Raw genomic sequence first — 23,436 nt, 5'->3', positions numbered from 1 at the left:
GAAACTAGATTCAATCCCTTCCACCCCTTCTGTGCATATTGTTTAACAAATAGGCTTCAATGTGGTTTCAATTAAGTGAATTGCTGGAAAACAAGATTGAAATGAATCCCATGACATGTCCGGTATTGTGTGAGAGCAGCCTAGATACAGATGTACATATTTGGGTAGAACATCATATAAGACCAAAGATTTGCACTTGTTTTGCAATCTCGCATTTCTTGGTTCCAATGGGAGCCACCACGTTATGGTCATTAACTCTCCACTGATTGACAGTTGATTGTTCACCCCATATTCACACCCACAAGCAGCAACTAGACTTGCTTGTGGCTGTGATCAAGTGTGGAAGCCATCCCAAGCCACTCAAGAAACGTTGCCAATCCTCTCCTCGTCATCGGCCGAGCAGCCAGCGGCCCAATCTCTCCTGATTAGCCAATCCGGGCCCGTGCTACCCTCCACGAGGTACATAACCATCCCTATGCATTTTCGATCTGCACTGAAATCAGCCAATGCATCTGGTGCATCATATATAAGGCTTTCATCGGCTTAGATAAACGCTAATTCCTTGAGGAGCAGAGCAGACTAATCCGGCACGGAGGGGGGTAAGAGAGGCTGATGTAATGGTATTGTTTCCAATTCCCATAAGATTAATTAGCAACGTCTCTTTGCATTCCAACTAAGCATCGACTCTTTCCCTTTCACTTCAATTGATACAAGGTGCCCACCCGGATCAATGGTGAAACACCACATACTTAGATGCAATGGCAACAACGAGGAAAGTCTGGATTCCAGTGGCGTTGCCTTTTCTAAAACAGCATGAAGGCAGCACGTTGTTGTTGTAAAGAACACAACATACCGAAATAAAACCAATCCCACCAAGAAAATGTTCCGTCAGAAGAATCGATATTCTGTATCACTGACTCTTAAGAGAAGCTTTTCAAAGCAAAATGAAAAATGCTTGCACAATATGCCCCCTTGCAACAGTAAGAACTTAAGGTTGCACAAATAGAATGCGTGATTCATGTCGACGTATGTCTCACATGCTAGCAGTGTCCTTGCATAAGATGGTTGTTCTGGGCTGGGAAATATATATTGAAGGCCTTAGAGAGGGCACTGTCTTACAGATTGTCAGGTTTTTCTCTCTCTGTTGTACTCCCTCTTGTTTCCGTTGCATTGCATAAAAGATTCAGGCCCCTTTATCGGAAAACTTTGAAATCATACCCCATGCTGCCAGAGACATTTGCATGAGTCTGAGGAAACTAAATCCGACAGCAAAGGTCTTTCATAATCGTCAGGTAACACTAGATCAGACTTAAGTTAAAACAGGAAGATCTTTTTGAAATGCCAACCCTTTTGAATACCCCATTAGATAACACATATAGTAAATATTATGCAGTGGAACATTAGGCAAGAGATGTGAATGTGAAATGCTGTTGTGGTTGGTGCACACTGAGCTATTGAGCTTCTTTCAGTTGTATTCCGTTGTCCTTTAGCACTGATGTGGGCAGACACAGCAGGTAAACAGTGCAGAAAATCTGTTGCCTTTTGGGAAAATGTGTGATTCACTGTTGCTAAACAAAATGATGAATACAATCAGCGCAAAGGAGATATAAAAAATAAATAAATAAACCACATGCTTGCAATGTGTTTTGTGGGATGTTAGTTTTTGTTATAGATGTACGGTAGAAATTATGCACTTGAGAATAACAGATTCAGGGCTCGGCTTGACAGTATTAATTTATGATAGAAAAGGCAATGTTTGCGAACAGGCTGACAAAAAAAACGATTTTAACATAGCTAATAAATAATACATCCAACACAACAATGATTTTTAAGGTAAAAAATCTCAACTGACTTTAGCTACACTACAAACAATCCCAACATATCCACTGAAAGAGGTTGAAAAATGATATTATCTACAAGATAATATCATCTTGCAGACGTTCTATTGTTGAATGTATTCAGGTATCTAAACTTCGATATACAGTAGAGAGACAGAATAGGTAAAGAACTGTGTTGTATCTTTGAGTTCTTATTATATTGGTTTCATTATATTACTGCCAACTGCTATATTGGCTGGCAGAAGTCATTTCTTCGACGTCTGTTCTCTAAGAAGTGTTATTCTCTCAAAGCTGTTTGTGAATATCCTAACAGATGGAAAGTAGGAAATATTGAGAGTGAGGAGCTAAGGGGTTATTTTTGAGAATGAAAATCTTGCCTCCATATTGGGACTCATAAACACCTACAGATACCTTCCCATTGCCCTAAAAACATGACAACACAACTGAATCTTGTGATGATTTAGTTTTGCTGTCTCCTGAGCAATGGTAGGATATAAGACGACTCGAGTGTTTTAGAAAATAGAATGTGCATCATAGTTGGTCATGGGCTTTGTAATTTTCACAATTTATCAAATAAAATGGATTCACAAAAAAAAAATCATTCTGCTCTTGTTAAGAATTGAATAGCACATGATGCTGGAAGCTGAACGCATGATGTGGTGAAATGATCATTTCAACTGTAAACGTTATATTTTCTTCACATAATGTTTCATAATACAAAGCTAAGCTATTTTTGATTATAATTAATTTGAGACAGGGGGTTACAAAGTAAGACTGGATTAAGAAAGACTAATGAATAAAACAAATGAAATAATTGCTTTAAGACAGTGTACCTTCAAAGAGCTGATTGTTTGTGCCATAGAAGATAACGGGTGTTTATGATGAATTTTAAAGACTGACCTGAAGACGAATGGTCTAATTATTAGTTTAATTAGATATACTTACAAAACGTTTATTTGCCGCCCATAAAATAAGCAGTAATTACTGGTAGTGTGAGACGTGTCAAAATGGGTAAAAGAGGGGTAAGTAGTAAACAATGATATTCTTACTTAATGGCTAATAGAGTAAATAACCTTCCTTACTTTGCAAACTTTTAGCAAATTGATAAGTAATTAATGCTGACTCTAGCGCAGAATACGAAATAAACCTAATTTACTCAATCAAGAGGTTTTGCTGAGTAAACATCTACTTTGAGCAATTCCTCAGAAATAAAATAAGAACTGTGTTATTTATTAATTAGAAGAAAAATTTCTTCAGTATAAATGCCAGTGTTCCAAAAATTGCAACCCACACAAAACGGTTTGCATAGATAGAAAGTTACTTTAGAATAGTTAGAAATCAAGCAACACTAAAAAAATAAACACTGAGAAGAAATGCTTTGTAAAATGAAAACGTTTCTCTGTTCTGCCTCTGCCTCTATCAACAGTAGCTAGGGTTTGTAGATTCCAGGCGCACAGTACACAGTGAAGGCGTTTGGCAGATGATGGAGTAACCTGTTTATGTGTAGATGACAGAAGACTTCCGCTTTTGTTTTTTTGTCAACCGATACAAGTAGACAGGGGAGCAGAAGTTTTCCGGATAAAAAGCTATTTAACTTTTACATTTCTCAACCCATATCACAAAGTCATTTTTATATTCAATATGATATCAAATATATATATTTTTTGTTTCATTTTATCGTATTAGATCATTTAAAAAAACATTAACTGATGGAAATTGGTTGAGAATGAAAACTTGATAGTGTGTATTATCCAGAAAAAAAACCAACTGGTCCCCCATTTAATTGAATTGTTTACAGGCCTCTCCAATAGAGTGGCAACATAAACATATTGCAGCCAGGGCCCAAGCAGCAAATGCAGCGTTTACATATATAAATCTACGGTTCTGCCTATAATTCATCTAGATGGACACCACAATGTGTGAGGTAACTATAGGGTAGAATTTTGAAATGCCTTGTGTTCGATGGTCCACATCATACCTGGTGGTAAAATAGGCCCCATTTTAAGCCCTCTAGATATGTGACACAATCAAACCCTAGATTAAAGACATTAATAGACACGTCATACGTTTGATTGGAAAAAAAGCTTCAGTGTATATAATACTTTCGGATGACTGTTACTGTCGTTGGCAAATACGGTCTGCAGCTGATGTCAGGTGAGGAAGAAGATGTTGTTCAGCTCTTAGCTTTGGCTCCTTCTAGCATGATGAAGTGAAGTCCACTTCACACACACCTATGGATTGATTCAAGTCGATACTGTACTACCGTAGGGACCATACTGTATGCCAACACAACTCTAATTAACCCAGAAACATAAAAAAAAGACAAATTGCAGTTTTAATCACCCTGGGGTCTCAAAATATTGGCAAAACAATAAAGTCTGCCGTCCTGTGATTTGTTTTGGTTTTTGGTAGTTTTTTCTTGGGTGTTGCTTGAACAATGGTGATTAGAGAGTTAAGGCCCATTGCTAGTATCTTAATACAAACTTAACCAGCAGTCCCTGATAAAATGTCCTAATTGTATAACTTCTACTACTAGAATGATAAACTTAACAACAATAACTATTTCATTGCAACGAATATAACACAATTTTAAACGTTCTAACAATATGCATTTTGCAACGAATATGTTATACATCGTACCAACAGCACCTTTCAGTGTACTATGTTTAGAAATAGCTGCTATTGTCTGTATCTAGGAGGCCAGCCAATATTTTATTCATAGAGGTGGATGGATCCACAGGAGTGGCTCTGTATGTTCGGGACTCTGACTGTTTCAGTTGTTCTTGTTTTTTTTTTTATCAATGAACCCCAAGAATCGGCACGAAAACGGAACACGAGTTCCACCGACGAAAAGCCCGGACACGGTTCCACCCATCGCCACATTGGCGAGTGATTGTCATCACGTCCCTTCACATCGACGCGCTGAGCTAAATCTGCCTCAACGCTGGCCGATCTGCCATCACGGTCGTCATCTTCCAATCAGGCTGCAACCGCCGGCGCCAAGGTCAACTCGCCCATGCGGTCGAAAGGGAAACAAATGCGAGTGCCAGGGGCCCCCAGATGCTGCTGATCCCCGTCTCATCCATTTGCCGCTGCATCGCGTTTTCCGTGCAATAACTCTCATTACCGCGTGGAGCAGCGTGCCGACACCAGGGGTGGTTCATCTCTCTAATGGGACCGCGTCGGGCCAAATTCAGATCTCCCAATGTCAACACCCCCACCCCTCTTTCCCCGTTCCCCATAGGCTGAGAGAGCGGTCATCCATTGTTGTGTTATTCCGTTGTCGACCACAATGCAATTTCTCGTACTTCTAATGGTTTGTATGAGCCGTGCGCGACTGTTCACAGTCCCCGGTATGGGGAAGAATGTGAACACGACACAAAGTGTAACATAAAAGATAATGAGAATAAATATGTATTTTTTCAATGAAGAATTTGACGTTGAAATATAAACGTACAACGTGCAACTGAAATTAATTCTGATATCAGTTGAGTCCCTCCCTCTGGCTCGACAAAAACCTATGTAACTCCTACGTAACTCTCTCTCTCTCTCTCTCTCTCTATACGTCAGCATATGCGCCAATATTCAACGTTTACACATTTGATATCCAACAGCTATGCCCAACGTGCATCGAAAGACTATTTTATGTTTGTCGAAACGTAAGGTTGAACCGAAACGTAAAGAAGCAGATGGTGGATAACATCCCTTATATTTGGCCTGGTTAGAAAAGTAGAGTATGACATGTAAATAAAGGTAGTGTAGAGAGTGTAAATATAGCCCTGTGAAAAGAAGCAAAGGTGACACAAGCACACTAGGGATCAATTGATGTGTTTGTTTACCTGTTGTTGCCATGGCTTTTGTTTTATGGTTGGATAGAACCGATGACGGAACATGGGGAATTGTCAGTCTGCGGGTGACAAACAAATGTTCTACATATTGTTCCATCTGCAATTTAATTTAGCAGACGCCCTCATCCGAAACGATTTACGACTGTTTCTTGCTCAACGAGGCCTATGGGTAGATTGCCAACATTGGGGTTTCAAACCGTGAACCCTTGCCTGCCATCATTAAAATCTTGAGTTTTTATCCAGCCATTACCCTATTTACCCATCCCTAATCCAACCCTGTTTAATTGCATTCAGCTACACTGTAATTTGGGATTGGTGTGCTAATAGATACACAAGAAACTGTAGCCCAAACATCCCTTTAAAGATCTGTGTGTGTAAACGGGTAATATGTGCTGTGAAGACCCCCCCCCCCCCCCCCCCCCCCTACGGTTCCTGCGCTCCAGAAGCTTGACGGCTGCAGTTTGCATATCCTCTGCATCAAAAGCTCAACGCTCCCTGGGCTCACTTTCTTGTGTTGGCGAATCTGGTATCATCAGAATCAGCATCCGCAGCGGCGGAGGTGGCGGAGACTGTCTCCAGAGAGGGAGGGAGGGAGGGAGAGAGGGAGGGAGAGAGAGAGAGAGGGAGAGAGGGAGAGATGGAGAGAGGGAGAGGGAGAGGGGGAGAGAGAGAGAGAGAGAGAGAGAGAGAGAGAGAGAGAGAGAGAGAGAGAGAGAGGGAGAGAGAGAGAGCGCGGCCGTCTCACGCAGTGAATTAGTCACTACTTAACCCTGACACTTCCTCCCAGTCTTCTGGTTTCTCCTCTAATTACCATCCCTTCCCCGTCAGTAATTAAGTCCTCCCTGCTGCGTGGGCTGATTATTGCTGGGTTGGCAAGGGGAAGTGGCACCCCCACCCTTCCCAACTCCCCCCCCCCCACTGCGCCCCCCACCCCCCCCCCTTGACTCACATCCACACCCTGCCCCTCCACCGCCTCCGCCGGCATCGACTTGATGTTGTTGTTGATCATCCAAAAGAACCGTGCAGCTGAGAAGCGAGTCCGCGTCTCGTAAGGGTCCACTGCTCATCTCAAGGCAGAAGCAGATAACCCGCCAATGACTTACGTGGGTGTGTGATTGTGTGTAGGGACTTGTGTATATGTGTAGGGGTGTGTGTGCGTCGGTGTGCGTAGGAGGTGTGAGCGTGGCTGTGAATAAAGATATAGACTGTATGTATTCATGTATGCATGCACGTGCGATTGCATATCGGTTTTACCAACCCGGGGAAACCAAGATAATTCACAATACGTATACAATTGGTTTTACCAGGTGCAAGGTGCAAGAGCAACATTGTGACAAAAATGTGCATATATATATATTCCCTGTCCGAGGCGACGCTGCATATTGCCTATCGATACAACGGCGCACATCCACAGTCCACACACACACACACACACACGCACGCACACACGAGGTGTTTGATGAAGGTGCCAGGCTGAGAAGGCTATCAGCGCGGCTAATAGAAGAGTAATGTTACGTGACAGAGACATCACTCTAGCGCAGAGAGGCCTGCACGGGTGAGGGCACGGAGATAGAGGGGGGAGATGGGGGAGATGAGGGCAGGGGATGGGGAGGGTGGGGCGGCGAGCAGACACGTAGCGATCAGCCAGGAAGCCCCTGATTATGTCTCACCTTGAGTCTGACCTTTGGGTCCGGCTGCCTGGCGAGAACCCCACCACCCATCTTTCATTCGTCCAGCTGCATTTTGGATCAGCGATACTTTTTCCACTTGCATCACGCATGCTGGCACCTTCTGTTTATGTGACTAGCCCAAAGCATCTATCCGGAAAGTAAATGTATCGCCTCATTGTTCTTCATCTTCTTGAGGCCATGCTTTTTAGTGCTGCTCCGTATCTGCAGACTTCCAGAAACTCTCCTCTGTTTCTGTATCTCTCTTCATCCCTCCGTCGCTCTCTCTCTCTACGCTATCGCTGCATCCCGCCCCCCCCCCCCCCTCTCTGTATCTATCCCTGGTTATCTCCCCCCCGGATCGCGGCCGCTGAATTAAACATTGACCTCGACCACCCTATCTCGAACCCAAATCTACCCAGTGAGTCCCACCGCCCCGCCCCTTACTCCGTCCAATCACGGACGGCCCGTCCAGACCTATTCAGGGTCAGGACATACGCTCTGGCCGCTTTATAAAAATTGAACGGGGTGCAGATCAGCCAGCCTCTTAAGGAGAGCCGGTGACACTGGACATAAAAGAGATTCAGTGCGCCCATTCAACGACGCTTCTCTGTGCCCCCCCCCCCCACAATCAATAGACACCCTTTATTATCAAAGGGAGGCTGATGGATGACGTCATCGGCGGCGGACAATGCCTGCGGGTCCCCGAGTATTAATAAAGAACGAGGTAGGAGGACGGGGGGAGATTGGAAGCGAGGACACAGGGAACCATCTGTTTAATGAATAGTTAAGAAGGGGACGCTAACTAAAAAAGATTGTTTGCACATGCAGATGGCCCGCCTCAGATTAGCGACGAAGGTGTTGTGCTGATCAGCTGATCTGTCCAATTAGAAATGTGCATAATCTCCATGCATTAAAAAACAAACACAGGTTGTTTATTTCACCAGGCCTGCAAATGAATTAGACAGTCTTTACTCTTTACTGGGTTTTTTTCTGAGACGTGATCATAAGGAATGCTCCGGGACATTCTGTGCAGTATCTTAAGAACGACTTTGGCTTGGACATAAACACTATTGCATTTCAGAAGGATCCTTATCGCAAGAGTTAGCGCTATCATTTCTTCGAATACTACTTCTGTTATGAAGATCAAGTGTTGTGCGTCGTGTTCATAAGCAATATTGGACCGATCTGAGGTGGCCAAGTACTTCTGAGACACAATCCTCTGTGGTCCAATCCTCTGGGATGTTTTAGGTTTTTTTATGGTTTTAAAGGTGGGGAATTATATATGCCGCCCAAACAGAAAAGGTCATGGGTATGGTTAAAGGTTTGAATGGTAAGGGTCAGAAAGCACATTAGACTTGATTATGTCAGGGTTTTGTAGTGGGTTAAGGTCAGTGCATGCTGTTTCGTAAGGCTATCTTCACAACCTTATGGGTCTGGAATCGAGGCCTTTTTTTTATTAAATTATGTAGTAAATAATGACATAATATAGAGCATAGCCAACCGGTGTGGACACTCAAAGCACTCAAAGACACTTTATGCCTCAAATGTAGCATCAACCATCAGCTTATCCAGAGCTGTTGGGTGTTAAGTGCCTTGCTCAGGGACACCTGGCTTGATTGAGTGCCTTCAAAAAAAGACATTATGCTGATTAGTTGAGACCTAGGATAATGTAACAAAATGGTTACAATAAAAGTAAACTCAACATGAAGTTCAAATTTGTTGGTAGGTTAGGGATGTCAAACTAAAAGGATTAAACAGAAAGAAAAAATAGTGGAACTCTCTGGCCAACATACAACTGGACGGTATTATAGGAGATAGACAAGTTGACCTTTGGCAACTTGATGATTTCTTAATGTCAGAGAGTGCATGAGGCCAAATAAAAGTACATGATTCTAAGATGGCCGCCAGCCTGGGAGTGGGACGTTTGAAACCGAAAAAGAAAGTTGAACGAATGTAAAACGAACAAGTGACTGTGCTGGCTTGGAAATGGAGAAAACGGCAGAAAGAAAAAATCCAATTACATTGATACCATACATTTGGCTATTTAAATGCAACGCCATTAGCTTTCTACAGATCACTGGATGGCATGGTACAAACCACCTTAGATTGCCTCTCCACTGGTTGCGATGGGCCCGATGACAATAGCCAGTAGGTTACTCTCCACTCACCCACGCCAGCGAAGCTCATCTCCGGCCGGCTGACCGGCGAGAACCAGAGCCCGCGTTTTTTATAAACATTTTCATTTCTAAATAACAACCTCCAATCCCGTTTGCTTTGATTACCATGCTATACTGATTTGAAGCCTTTAAAATGCATTAATGGCTGTGCCCCGATTTGCATTTATATTGGATTTTCAACTCAAGCCACACAGGAACTTAAGAGATAGACGTGGTTGAACAAAGACCCAAAAAACAGCAAACACACACATCATCTGAAAAACACATTTGACCCCATAATGGAGTACAACGCCGAACCCACGCCGAATGAACAGGGGATGCAACGCTGAGCGAAACGGCGGGGGGGGGGGGGGAGGGGGGAGGGATTGAGTTTCACCAGTCCGCTCAGGCAGTGGATTGATGTGCACAATTCAATCGCGGGGGTAAGAAGTGTGCTACGCAGGGAGAAGTGGATGTGGGCTGTCTTTATGTCTGGGGAATGCTACGCATGAAATTCATACTCGTGCATATCGTCGCAAAGGGTAGGGGAGGGATGGGGGAGGGGAGGGGAGGGATGGGGGAGGGGAGGGGAGGGATGGGGGAGGGGAGGGATGGGGGAGGGGAGGGGAGGGATGGGGGAGGGGAGGGATGGGGGAGGGGGGGCTGCACTCGGTGGGAGATTGCCGTCGACGGTGACGACTTGTTGTTCGGTGATTACTTTGCCAAAGCTTTTCAATCATTTATTTAACGGACAAATGGGTATGTGGGGGCTGTGTGTGTGTGTGTGTGTGTGTGTGCGTGTGTTTGTGTGTGTCGGGGGAGGGGGGATAAATGGTGGTCTGCTTTGTTCTATTTCCTCCTGACAAGCACAGTGACCATTGCAGATTACTAGACAATAATGGTGACTTGTATCTCTGAAGCGTGCCTGTGCCTGTGCCTGTGCGTGTGCGTGTGTGTGTGTGCGGGTGCGTGCGTGTGTGTGTGTGTGAGCACACTCACACACGTGGGGTGTAAAGTTAGAAAAAGAATTGGACTCTGTGGCCAGGTTATTAAAGATGGGGGAGATTTTTTTTGAGCGTTTTATTATTTTTTTGCTCATCGGGTTGGCATTGTCTGGACATTACAGCCCGACCCTACCCCCCACCCCGGCCGACTCGACTCGACTCTACTCTACTCCTCACACATGGGTAATCAGCTCTGAAAGGAAAGCATGAGAGAAAACGGCTTTGTCTTTTAGCAAATCTGATCCAACCACTTCCCACCACTAAATCGGCAAGCCAGAGAAAGCCCCGGGGGAAATTTACCAAGCAATTCCCTCCTCATCGCTGGGTAGGCCGGGACATCATTCTGTTCTTGTTTTTTGGTATGTATATATATATATATATATATATATATATATATATATATATATATATATATATATATATATATATGCGTGCATATATATTTATAATATACATATCTATAAATATTAAATATTTTTTAATTTAGGTTTTTACGATGACTAGGTGCAATGGGGGGGATTAAGGGGAATCTCCTAATCCCTTAAATTGTTGCATCTCCCTTAAAGGTGAAATCCGGTGTAAAATGGATCTGGGATATGTTTAATATGATAACGTGTTGGGATGTTCGTTTGGGGGCAAAAAAGCGCATGTAGACGCATTCTTAAGTTGGCTGTTCTTAGCTGATTCAACCAAAACGCAATAAACTTGGAACGATGGGGGCAGGTAAAACTAAATTGCTTGACAGGCTAGAAGTAGCCCGACACTTCTTTGGTAGTATAATAAGGGTCTTGTATAAATATAAAACAAGGTAGATTGGCGAACACAGAGCTTTTGACATCCATGAACAACACGCAAGCTCTGTGTTCACCAATCGACTTATCGAGTCTTAAGGACAAGATGGCGTCGACGGGTGAACTACTGATGGTATTGTGTGTATAAAATGTCCTTTCTAATAAATAATCTGTACACTTATATAGTTATCAATAATATTCTAAGACCCTTATTATACTACCAAAGAAGTGTTGGGCTACTTCTAGCCTTTTAAGTGGTTTAAAATAGCGATTTAGTTTTTTCCTTAACACATGCCCCCATAGTTACAAGATAGCGTTTTTGTGGAATCGGATAAAGCAGTCAACTTAAGAAGGCGTCTACATGCGCTTTTTTGCTCCCAAACGAACATCCCAACTCGTAATCATATTAAACATATCCCAGATCCATTTTACAACGGATTTCTCCTTTCAATTCTCTATAAGAATAATAAAAAACACGTTTATGATAAAAAACGTTTTTGAAACCGTCCTTTATCTTCATTGCAAATCCTCCTTTGGAAGGAAGATTTGGCCGACACACAGTAGAAGTATTCAGTGTACCCACCGTAACATGATCAGCATCAACAGAAGACATGAAAGGTCAGGTGGGGGTGCCCGACTCCAAAGCCCACAGGTTCCCGGTTCAAACCCCCGCCATGTCAGTAGCAGTCTAACCTGTGTCATCATCTTACGACGATGTCCTAGCCTCTAGCCTCCGCTCCTTAATGAACCGTATAAAGACGAACGCACTGTGCGTTGCGTTGCATGAACGCGTCAGCTGAAAAGTGACACAAAGTAATGGGATGCAGTTCAGCATATTTTTTTCACATAAACCTTCAAAGTTGTGGCGCAGCGTGTACCGGTTCCCATGTCGAGCAGGGGGTGGGTGGGGACAATTTGTCCCTGTATCCGTGAGGGGGTTGTTAGCAGTATATTTAAACAGCAACTGACAACCTTTCCCCTGATGCATTAGCCAGGAGTATGCACAAACATGCAACTGAAGAACCCCGCTGCATCGTTTTTCAACCTGCTCTGTCATGAAGGAGCGGGGAAATAGATGTGGAATAGGCTGCGAGGTTAGGGTTGCACATCCCTTATGTGCACTTGGCAAATCCTCAAGCATAAATATGTGCTAATTCGGCTCCGCCGGCACCACCTCATAACGCCAAAGGAGGAAGTCCACATTTATCAAATGTGGAAATGAGTGCAGGCGTAGCTACGATGTAGGGTCGATTTTATTCGTCCCGAATGGAAAAATTATCATCTGTTGATGGATTGAAAATACATAATGTTTGGGTTGTGAATGCATGCATGGATGTCTTGTACTCCAAAGTAAAACCCTATAAAGTGATAAAGTGTTTGTCATTTTTTGGGCTCGTAAACATAAAGACAGGAAGGTATTTGAAAATGTGAAGGATAAAAAAAAAAAACTTCACAGAGCCAATAGAGAAGCTGTCTGCCAGTAAACTGTGTGCCATCACATCGATCACTATCCTGTCACTTCAGCCAGACAGGGATATTGTTGGCTGTTCAGCGAACACGATGGAAACCTGCAGGCCCTTCAGACGCAAATTGTTCCAGAGGACCGTTTCACATCGGTCTATTTTATGCAAATGCATTTAAATCGCCCCTCACCGGGTGCAACTAAATCTCAATTGGCAGAAATCAGCATTTTCTAGCAAGTTTTAGACGAGAAAAAACGAAAAAAAAAGATGAAAATGACGACAAAATAAAAAAGTTGCTATCAAAAGTGGAAAGACTGCTTGGCCCACACCAAAAATATGTTTTCTTCATCATTTTTTTTAACAAACTGAATATATAAGAATAGTTTTTTTTGTAAATACAGCAGTTCTGTAAAAATACAGAATCTGCGTCCACAAACACCTGGTAAAACGTAATAACATTTTATTTCCATAACAGCATTAATAAAAGTGACCTGCATTCAACTATGCTCGAAACTTGCCAAGTCACTCTTTCTGATTGCTCTACCTGATGGCTGTCAATGTAACTCCTTACGTTGCATTTTTAATGAGAAGCACAATGCATGTCTGCATGATTGATGCACGATCTAATTGTCTTGTCATAACGAAAGTGATAACCTTGCATCAATGGTTTTATAAGCTAGAAACCTAGAAAGACACACACACACACACATACACACACACACCTTTCATCAACGGCCCATCACAAACACGGTGGCTCCATGCTGCTTTTTTTAAGGGGGGGAATTATAATTTTTGATGTTTCAAGTCTTGCCTTTGAAATCCACGTCTCCATCCGGGTCCGTCAAGCTCCAAATTATGCAAATAGATTGTTTACTATTCATGCGACCATATCAAAGCAGAGAGAGACAGCGGGGGAGCAGGAAGTTGTGGCAAGTTACCAATGTGAGGGAGGGACACCCTAGGAAACATTTGCTAAAGTCATGGAATCGTGTCTCTTGTTTTTCACGCGCGCGCGCATGCACGCACGCACGCACGCACGCACGCACGCACGCACGCACGCACGCACGCACACACGCACACACGCACACACACACACACACACACACACACACACACACACACACACACACACACACACTCGAGCGCACGCAGACAGACAGACAGACAAATACACACACACACACACAGCATTGATAGACAACAAGAAATCAAAAGAAGCACATCCATCTACATCCAAACCATCTAATTGATCTCCATATTCAATGTGACGCCGCAGCAGGAAGCGACACAACAGAGGGAGGCAATACCCAAACAGTCGAGACACTTTCTGAGCCACTCGCAAACAGAGATCAGAAAAATCCTGTTTGGGTGCGGAGAATGAGGGAAAACTACAGAAAACAAGAACAGAGTTGATGTTGAGATTAGAGGTCAGCCGAAGACAGTGATATCCATTTGTGTCACAGCAGGAGAGTAGACCCTGAGCCCATACTTGTTTCTGCCACTTTCACACTCGCAAGACATGCCATCAAGCACACCAATCCTATAATAACCTCTCTAATGGGATAGAAGCCCTGACCCTAGCATGTATGGCCAGGGTAGCCATGTATAGTTTATAGAATCGTGTCTAGCTAGTAGGCCTCATATTTGTAGCACGACAGAATCATGTTTTAAAACATAGCAAAGCCCAGAGAGCACAGAACACATTATTTCTGGCATTTAGTTGTTTTATCGCCGTGCACATTAATGATGCATTTTTTGATTTTTGAATTTTTGGGGGAATTTTCGAATATATATTTTGTAATACATTTTTCAAAATGGATCATTTGGTTCAGCTGACAGCCCGTATAGCCACTTAATCATGTTTAGCGAGAGCAGCAGGTATAGCATGTAGTGTTGCATATATGGCCAGTACAGTAAGCCTATGTACAGCCAGTTTAGCATATACAGCAGACATAGCATATTCACATCAATGGCATGCAGTTTCGCATAACTCCCGCACGCCATAGCCTGATCCCATTCATGTCCTATTGACACGTCAAACAGATCAGTGTATAGGCCCACACGTATTACAGATGAACTGAAGCAAACACACACTGAGTCTCGTCTTTGGCTCTGCTGACTTCTCACTACATTCTGTAAATATTAACACTATATTAAACAGTCAAGCTTAGTGTCACCAGGGAAACGCATGGAGAGCGGGCTGCTGCGTTTCAGAGTGCACCTCAGAATTAATTTGATGTAAACGCAAGACCGCCGCTGTTATGTGCCTGATCCCTGATGCCAGCGTGCTGTTGATCCGCTATGTGGAATATGTCAAAATTTCTGAATTGACGGTACAGTTTTAGGATTTAGGAGTTCATGCATTTTTCACGCCGGATTTACTTACATTAGTTCCTAAGTGTATGATTTCAAAATATTTTTGGGGTTCTAAGAATCTACACACTGAATAATTCCTAGTATTAATTAGTTTTAGCATTGATATATTATATGGTTGTATACTATTTTGTAGTGTAAGCATGTGTACCATGTTGTTTTGTATTTATTAGTCTAAGCATGCATTATATGAATTGCATAGTTGAATCGTATTTAGCAGTTTGAGCAGGTATACAGCTTATGGTTGTACTGTCAGTATTTAGTAGTCCGAGCATGCATACCCCGTGTGTACTGTAATTTGCTGCCCACCTCGTGCACCTTTGTTTGAAGAGAATAGGGCTGAGGGTGGAACGATGCCTACCACGCTCTGCTGGGGACCACGTCCAAAGCAATTGGACAATTTACATTTTGAACATCACATCACTAATGTCGCAGCAACCAAATTATGAGATCAATATTGTCCATCCAATTAATGGATAATTAACTAGCACCTATACATCAGCACTTTTACCTAGCTCCTATTGGATCTGAGCGCAGTCCATGTGTGCGTTCAATAAAGCGTTCGATAGAATAAGGATTACCATCCCCGAGAGATGAGGGTATGTCTATAGGGTTACGGATGCTGTGATACATAAACTGCACGACTTATAGTTATTCACAAGTAATCTCGGCGGGAAGACTCTTTAAACATTCTCCATAGGGTGGTCCGAGCTGATTCGACGCAATCTCATTCCGGCGCTCTCCTACCCTCCCGATGTTTGTCCCTTTGGCAGGAATATGGATAAACCTGCACTGTACCGGGGCTGTGTTCAAATATGTGCATTGTATTTCAACTGACAAGACCGCAATCCCGGTGACCCACAATTTATGTGTTCCAGACTTCCGAATGCACAGGGGCAGATTGCATCGGCAAACTCAGTTCAGAGTAATGCATTGCATGGAAAATGTGTGTGTGTGTGTGTGTGTGTGTGTGTGTGTGTGTGTGTGTGTGTGTGTGTGTGTGTGTGTGTGTGTGTGTGTGTGTGTGTGTGTGTGTGTGTGTGTGTGTGTGTGTTTAAGATTTAAAATGCCATTTCATAACATTGCTAGTATTTCTTCCCTTTACCAAGAAAATAGCATTTCTACATTCTGGTTAGAGCTTATACACCGTGCTTACAGGCCCACTCTCTGCCCCATGGCTGCTTGGGAATCCATGTTCACGAAGCCGGAAAACAAACAACCTGTGCAGTCGGTCTTCCTTGCGGGTGGATTTTTAACTACACCAGCCTCCCATCAGAGCCGCAATACCACCATTCTGTCCACGCCATTCCACTCCACTCCACTCTCGGCCCTGTGGCAACCCGGAGACATGCGGCCATCTTGTTTTGACCCGCAGGCAAGATAGCAGCGCTGGCCAAAGCCTTTGTGAGCCCCAGTGGGGGGGAGGGGGGCCGGTGAGGTGGCGGGGCTCAGAGACTGGAGTCTGTCCGTGAGGCGATTGTGTTGGTACGGGGGCAGCCCAAAAAATATATAAAAGCTAAAAAGATAGAAATATGGAATATATGATGACATCCTTCTTCATTTGGTGGACTCTAAAACATAAAATATGATAAAATATTTTGGTGGAAAATATGATGTCATAATGTTTGCCATTTGGTGGAGTACATGATAACTCATAGAATATATGATGGAAAAGTCTATGTTATTTGATGGACAATAGAACAGCATAACATACTATTTGGTGGAATATATTGCATAACAGCATAGGCCGCTTATGAATTATATATATATAGATCGCAATGTAGATATCACAGTATATCTTGTATGATGGGCACCTACCCAAAGCGCCTTACAAGAGCCAGAGTGTATACATGGTTAGTGTGGGTGACCCCAGAGTGGTCTGAACCCCCTTAGCCCCAGCCAGGTTACAGCCACGCTCTTCCACTGGAGCGCGACAGCCCCGCATACATCCACTCATACACTGACACTCTGTAACCTTATGGATTTCCTTCCGCCCGGTGGAAGTGCGCCGTCTCGGAAACTCCCCTAGTGATGGACCATAACGACACTCCACAGTCCACACCAGAGAGCAGTGGGCGGTCGGACACTGAGTGTACAGCGACAGCGCGCCTGGGGGGGGTGTCTGATAACGGGGTGGAAGAACACTCAGACGTACCGCTCGCTCTTGACGCAAACGGAGGACTGAAGAGTAAAGAGGTCGCACTCACGAGAAGAGGTCATATAGGAGAAGAGACTTCCATAGGGAGGCCGTCAAACCTTCAGGGCTGTGCTGGAGAGACCTTTAAAGGGGCCCTGTTTTTTTCACCAGGTGTGATGATGATGATGATGAGCCACTACAAAATCAGTCCATTAGTGACATCACAAGTGGCGGATGTATGAGCTACCAGCCTTCAAAGTCTGACTGGACGAACTGGTAGGCTGAGCTAGCCATCATACATCTGGGAGAAATGGCTTGCAGCTAGCTATCAACATCACCACTGTTGGTTGGAAAGGATCCCTTTAATACATTTAGGACAACAAATAAAATCTCGTACACCTCGTTGTGGGAGGAAGGGGACTCGGATCTCAGGATTCATGAAACAGTAGTGATGAGAATAGAAATTGGCAAACAACAGGTGCCATTCCGCTTCAAACCATGTAAGTAATATATTTGAGTCTCATAAGGTCCTGGTGTCCATCATTAAAGACTCATTTGAAATGGGGCAGCATTCACTTTCTCCCCATCAGGTGGTCCGTCTTGTGCCAACTTGGTCAAGTCAATATATAAAAATCTACTGTGAAAAATCCACCCTGGCCCATTTCTACACTTCCATCACGAACAGCTTCCGTACGCTTGGGAGGGGGCACTCAGGAAGGAAGTAGGACGTTTAGCAGCCTCCTCCTGTTTCAATGTAATAATTTAGCGTGTTGTACCGACAATCTGATTGGAAGTCAGTGCCCCGCCCTCAAACTTCAGCCCTAGCGTGCCAGGAAAAGGGAAAAGAGAGGCAAAATGACAACAGCCGAATCTTCACAGGAAAGCAACCCACATCCTCCTTAACGAGGAACATGATAGATGTTGAGCATCCATTGTTGATCCGGGACCGGGCTAATTGTGTGTTTCAAGCTATAGTAATTGCATTAAAGTGTGTTTTATTTTAAAAGGGAATTTAATGGTATGCTTCTTACGCAATTACACTCAGTTACACTCAGCAGGTGCCAATGCTAGCAGTAATTGCTAGAGAACAGGCAGCAAAAACAAGCGTTGTTGTCTTCACATCGCGCATCCTACCACTATCCCAAACTAGCATTCAGCTATTCTACCTTTCCCTAATTGCTAACAACAAAATGGCATTTATCAGTTACTTCCTCATGAATAAGAAATAACAGGAGGACAGCATCAACACAGCAACGAGAACAAAATTGAATTTACCAATTATTTCATGATTAAAAGTCAATGAGCACCAGACTCGGGCAACAGAAAAGACAAAAAGACAGTTGGAGAATGACATGCAGCCAACAGGGTGTGGCCGGGGGCTGCAATTGCAGGACTTACCTATAAATTTTATATCTGGTAGTAAATCCTTGGCGGAATCTTTCCACAAAGGAGAGGTAACTCCGTGAGTGGTGGAAAGGACCGCGGTCGGAGATGAGCCAATCATACTGCTTGGTGACGTGCTGCTCATTGGCCGACGGGTCCGGGCGTGAAGACCAAACTGTTATATGATTCCATATAAACAGGAAGCAGATGACCTCAATAGACCTCCAGTTCATGCTTTTTCCTAAGCCGCTCTCTGTTCATTCTCGCTCCATTCTGTGGAGACCTGCGGAGGGGGAGAAACGAAAGGGAGAGGGAGGTGGTGGTGGGGGAGAGAGGCGGGACGGGGGAAAGAAGGAAGAAGGAGATAAACAAATTAAATGTCGAGGTTAAGAGGAAAAAAAGCGACAGCGAGACAAAAATACATTTTGAGTTGATAGGTTAATTGTTTTGCTGTTTAACAAATAACGCTTTGCCCTCTTATTTTGCTCCCCGCCTGCTCAAACATGTCGTTTGTAGATAATAATTCATACATTGCCCCCTTTCCTCTTCCCTTTAATTTTTTAAAAGGGGGCACATAGTTTTCTTCTCCATACGAACAAATAATGTTGCCCTTTTGCAGATGCGCAAGAATTACCTTCCTGGTTGCATGGCCTTCTGATCGTGAAGACTAATTGGTGCCATGATAAGTTCAGACAAGGTTAAGAGGCTATTTTATGATATGTTATGACATTATTCTGCTAATCCAGGAGAACTGCATTCATCCCCGCCAGTCCGACCCCCTTGAGTATAAAATAGAGTTGAAACAGAAGCAACTGACACATATAATGAATGTTTGTGAAAATATATGTTGCTCAACAGTATGCTTCTGATAAGCATTACAAAGGGAATGCTCTTTTATGGGAATGCTGTTATTCTTTACATTAAAGGCCAGAATCGTCTAAAAAGCAAATGTTATGCATTTACAATTTGAATCTACTTTAGAAGATAATACTTTGCAATAAGGGTACATTATATTAACCTATAACCTATAAGCAACCTACAAAAACATAACTATTAAATAGTGTAAAAAAGCATACCTTTGTAAACATTGACACCATTACCTTATTAAACATGAGTCATAGGTAAACATGAGCATCATTAGTTAATGATAACTGGACCTTTAGTAAACTGTTAATTAACAGTTTGCTTATGCTTATTAATGCCTTCCCTTGACTAATGATAAATCATGGTTAACTAATGTACCCTTGTTGCAGTTTGACTAATTAGATAAGTTGCATGCACAAAATGAATGCAGATGTTCAGTCCTCCCCAGTCTTAACAAACAGTGCAACTGATTCAACCCACACACAGAGAAAACAGTGGAACACCAAAAAGGCCCAAATTAAATGTGTATCTTCTTCAACAAGTAAGTACCTCAGCAAAGCTCTGTAGCACAACTCAAAAGACCAAGAAATCCTAAAGGAGTTTTTTGCCCCAGCATATAAAAAATTATATCTCTGTTCTCTCTATACGGTCCCTGAATATCGTAATCCCCATGCTAGTGGAATCGAGTCTTTCAGCAACTGATAAGAAACCATTTCCATCTGTAATTATGTTTAAAAAGTACTGCCCCATAGCCCAAGAACCCCCAACAGTGGGCCATCAAATTAGTGCAACAGTGTGCAGAAATTCTTCGCTTTTTCACGCTTTATTAGACAATAACAAGTCATAAAAGAGCAGGAAGAGTGTAATGAACCTAATCTCTCACTGCAAAATAGAGGGTGAACTATTTTATTACAAAAGCTAAAATAATCGCAGGAGCCTACTGTAATTAGGCATGGGAGCACAGGCGCAAGCTTACACGCACACCCATACACGTTTACATGGACGTACCTGTGCTCACACACACACACACGCACACACCCCCACACCCCCCAACACACACACACACACACACACATACACACACACTGAGCCCCCATATCTGCCAAGTCATCGGTTAACCAACTAAATCGTTTGATTTCAGGTATTCAAGCGTTGCTAAATACTGGCCCAACCACCTTCTAAAAAGATAAGATGTTAAGACCTCAGTGGCCTGAGGATTTTAAAACTAGATAGATTTGGAGAATTATTTGAGTCACTTTTGGATACAGTCTATGCCAAAAAGAATGGAAAACATGTTATTTCTGTACACATTTGAATTGAATATGATGTGTAGCAGTGTGGTTTGAAAGTTGGGTTCAAACCGAGGGAATATTCAGTTGCATCCAGGGGTTTTCTGAGGACACGATAGAACACGGCCGAACAAATTGAATGTCCTTCTTTATATGCTAATTAGCTGAGGCTAATTTGAGATTAGCAGTCTCAAAGAAAGCCATCGCATAAGAGATTTAAAACCTGATAGCACTCAACTACAAAGGAAACACACACACACATATGGTCACACACACACAGTCACACACACGCAAACACACACACACGCACACACAGCGTGAGTGTGCAAAACACACAAGGTGTAATTTATTTCCAATTAGATATCAGAACAAACGGATTGCCTGCATTCAAATTCACATCAAGAGTACTGCCGATTCAAGAGACGTCCGCCAATTATGACAAATCTCCCAAAAATAGTGTTCAATTACAGCGTGCCCTTTCTCCGGTACTCCAACTGTGGTACAAATGTAGTCGACGGTGAGGCTGACGGGGGGGCTTGGGGGGCCCGGTGCTGAGCCTGGCTGTCTGCTCCAGCACCTCTGTTTGTTTGTGCCTGCGGAGATCAAAGCCGTCAGCAGGGCCCTGGCACCGCGGCCGAGCAGCTGGGCGTCCGGATCGGCCGGCCAGCAGTCACCACCGGCCGCGTCTCACCTCCGACGCACGCACACACACACACACGCGCGCGCACACCAACACACACACACACGCACACACACACACACGCACCAACACACAGACGCACGCACACAAACATGGATGAAAAGACATCTATGCACACACACACACACACGCATACACACATACACACGTACGCACGCACACATGGATGCAAACACACTTATGCACACACACACACACGCGCACCAACACACAGATGCACGCACGCACACACACGCACCCCACTCACACACGCACGCACACAAACATGGATGCAAAGACATCTATGCACACACACACACACGCATACACACGTACGCACACACACACATGGATGCAAACACATGTGCGCACAGATGGATGCAAACACACTTATGCACACACACACACACACACATACACATGCCCACAGGCCCACGCAAATCCATCCAACACCTCACTTCCCTCACATTCAAACCCACGCACACATACACACACACACACACACATACAGACAGACACTTACAAAGGAACACATGCACGCGCACACATATGCGCTTACTCGCACACCATGCAGGAGCGCACATCTAAAAGACGTACACACATACAGTGCAATTCCTATTAGCTTGAATCCCCAGGATAATTGGACTTGCACTGCAATGTCACAATCCTGACTGAAACGCCATATTTAGGACTCATCAGCAATGCTATATTAATCTGATTTCAGTCCTATGTCTTGCTTCATTTTCTTACTAACAAATTCAGTACAGACACATTGCACACACAAACTGAACCGCTATCAATTATTGGTATGCATAAACTGGCTAAACCGTCTTCTCAAAGTAGGATTTTAAATTTGTATTTTATCTCCCCTCTCCATGGTGATATCCCAGTTCTATTTCAGTATTCACAATATTCAGGCAACTGGCTAGCATTGCTGTAGAATAAATATAACTAGGAATCCCAAACTAACCCCCTTAATTGTTGCTTTAATTCCAACCGAGGAGGACTGCTGCCTTTCAGTTGCAAATATGTTTTCATGTGAAAATCCAACCAAAGATCCGGTGTTATAATTCACTTTAATCGGAGAACAACAACTAAGCGAGTGGTACAAACACAACATCTTGCCAGTCATGTCAAATCACTTTCCAAGTAATCCAGAGGATGTAAATCGTGGAACAGGAACAGAGCCCCCAGGTAACTTCCTCTTCCTGTGTGTCTGTCTAAATGTCACTCGCCTTTTCAGAAATCTGCCAGGATTCAAATATCTCAAATATGTATGCAGAATACTAATGCCAGTGGGGGAGGGTTTAACATCTAATACCGGGCGAGACAGCTCGATAAAAAAAAGCACCCTGACTCTGGATCAGTGTGTGATCGTCTCTCCGTTTTCTTCTTTCTCTTTCCCCCCCGCGATGAAGGGGGCACCAATAGAGGGGTTAGTGTCCGCTTTAGCAAACAACAAGACAGCACAAGGGAGGTTGTGTGTCTCTGTTTAATAGGGCCGTATTCATGGGAAGGACTCCTCCTCCATTCTGCCTCCATTCAGTGGGGTTTAATCCTCATGCTGGTCCCGTCACTGGCTTATACCAAGCCCTCTCTTTTCTCTCTCTTTCTCTCTCTTTCTCTCATCCCCTCTTTGTTCAATAAAGTTCAGGACAATGAGGAGTCTTGTTCTCCATATTTTGTATTCCGAAGAGTCCCAGTGAGAGAAGATATCAGAGCATAATGACGCGTTTGCGAGATGGGGAAGAGGTGTGTATGTCGTGGGGGGGGGGGGATGTGTGTGTGTGTGTGTGTGTTAGGGGTGGGGGGTTATGGGGGGGGGGGGGGGGGGGGGGGTCACAGGTACGGGCTCTGCAGGGATTTTTTTCTTTTTTAGGGCAGGCAGATATTTCTATTATATTCCTCCCTGCCGCACGAGCATGAAGTGTGACTCATATA

At 43.6% G+C, this 23,436-nt stretch overlaps 1 protein-coding gene across 1 annotated transcript in view; it reads right to left on the bottom strand.

The window, feature by feature from the left end:
* Positions 1–23,436, bottom strand: part of brinp1 (bone morphogenetic protein/retinoic acid inducible neural-specific 1) — a 94,124-nt gene that overhangs the window by 54,832 nt on the left and 15,856 nt on the right. Inside the window, exon 2 of the mRNA XM_030342353.1 lies at positions 18,679–18,946. Coding sequence (XP_030198213.1) covers positions 18,679–18,896 — 218 coding nt within the window. The 5' untranslated portion in view covers positions 18,897–18,946. The remainder of the gene's footprint in view (positions 1–18,678; positions 18,947–23,436) is intronic.

The sequence above is a fragment of the Gadus morhua genome, chromosome 19 (assembly GCF_902167405.1).
Source record: "Gadus morhua chromosome 19, gadMor3.0, whole genome shotgun sequence".
NCBI classification, from domain to species: Eukaryota; Metazoa; Chordata; class Actinopteri; order Gadiformes; family Gadidae; genus Gadus; species Gadus morhua.
The sequence above is the reverse complement of the archived record's forward strand: the minus strand, read 5'-3'. Positions and strand labels throughout refer to the sequence as shown.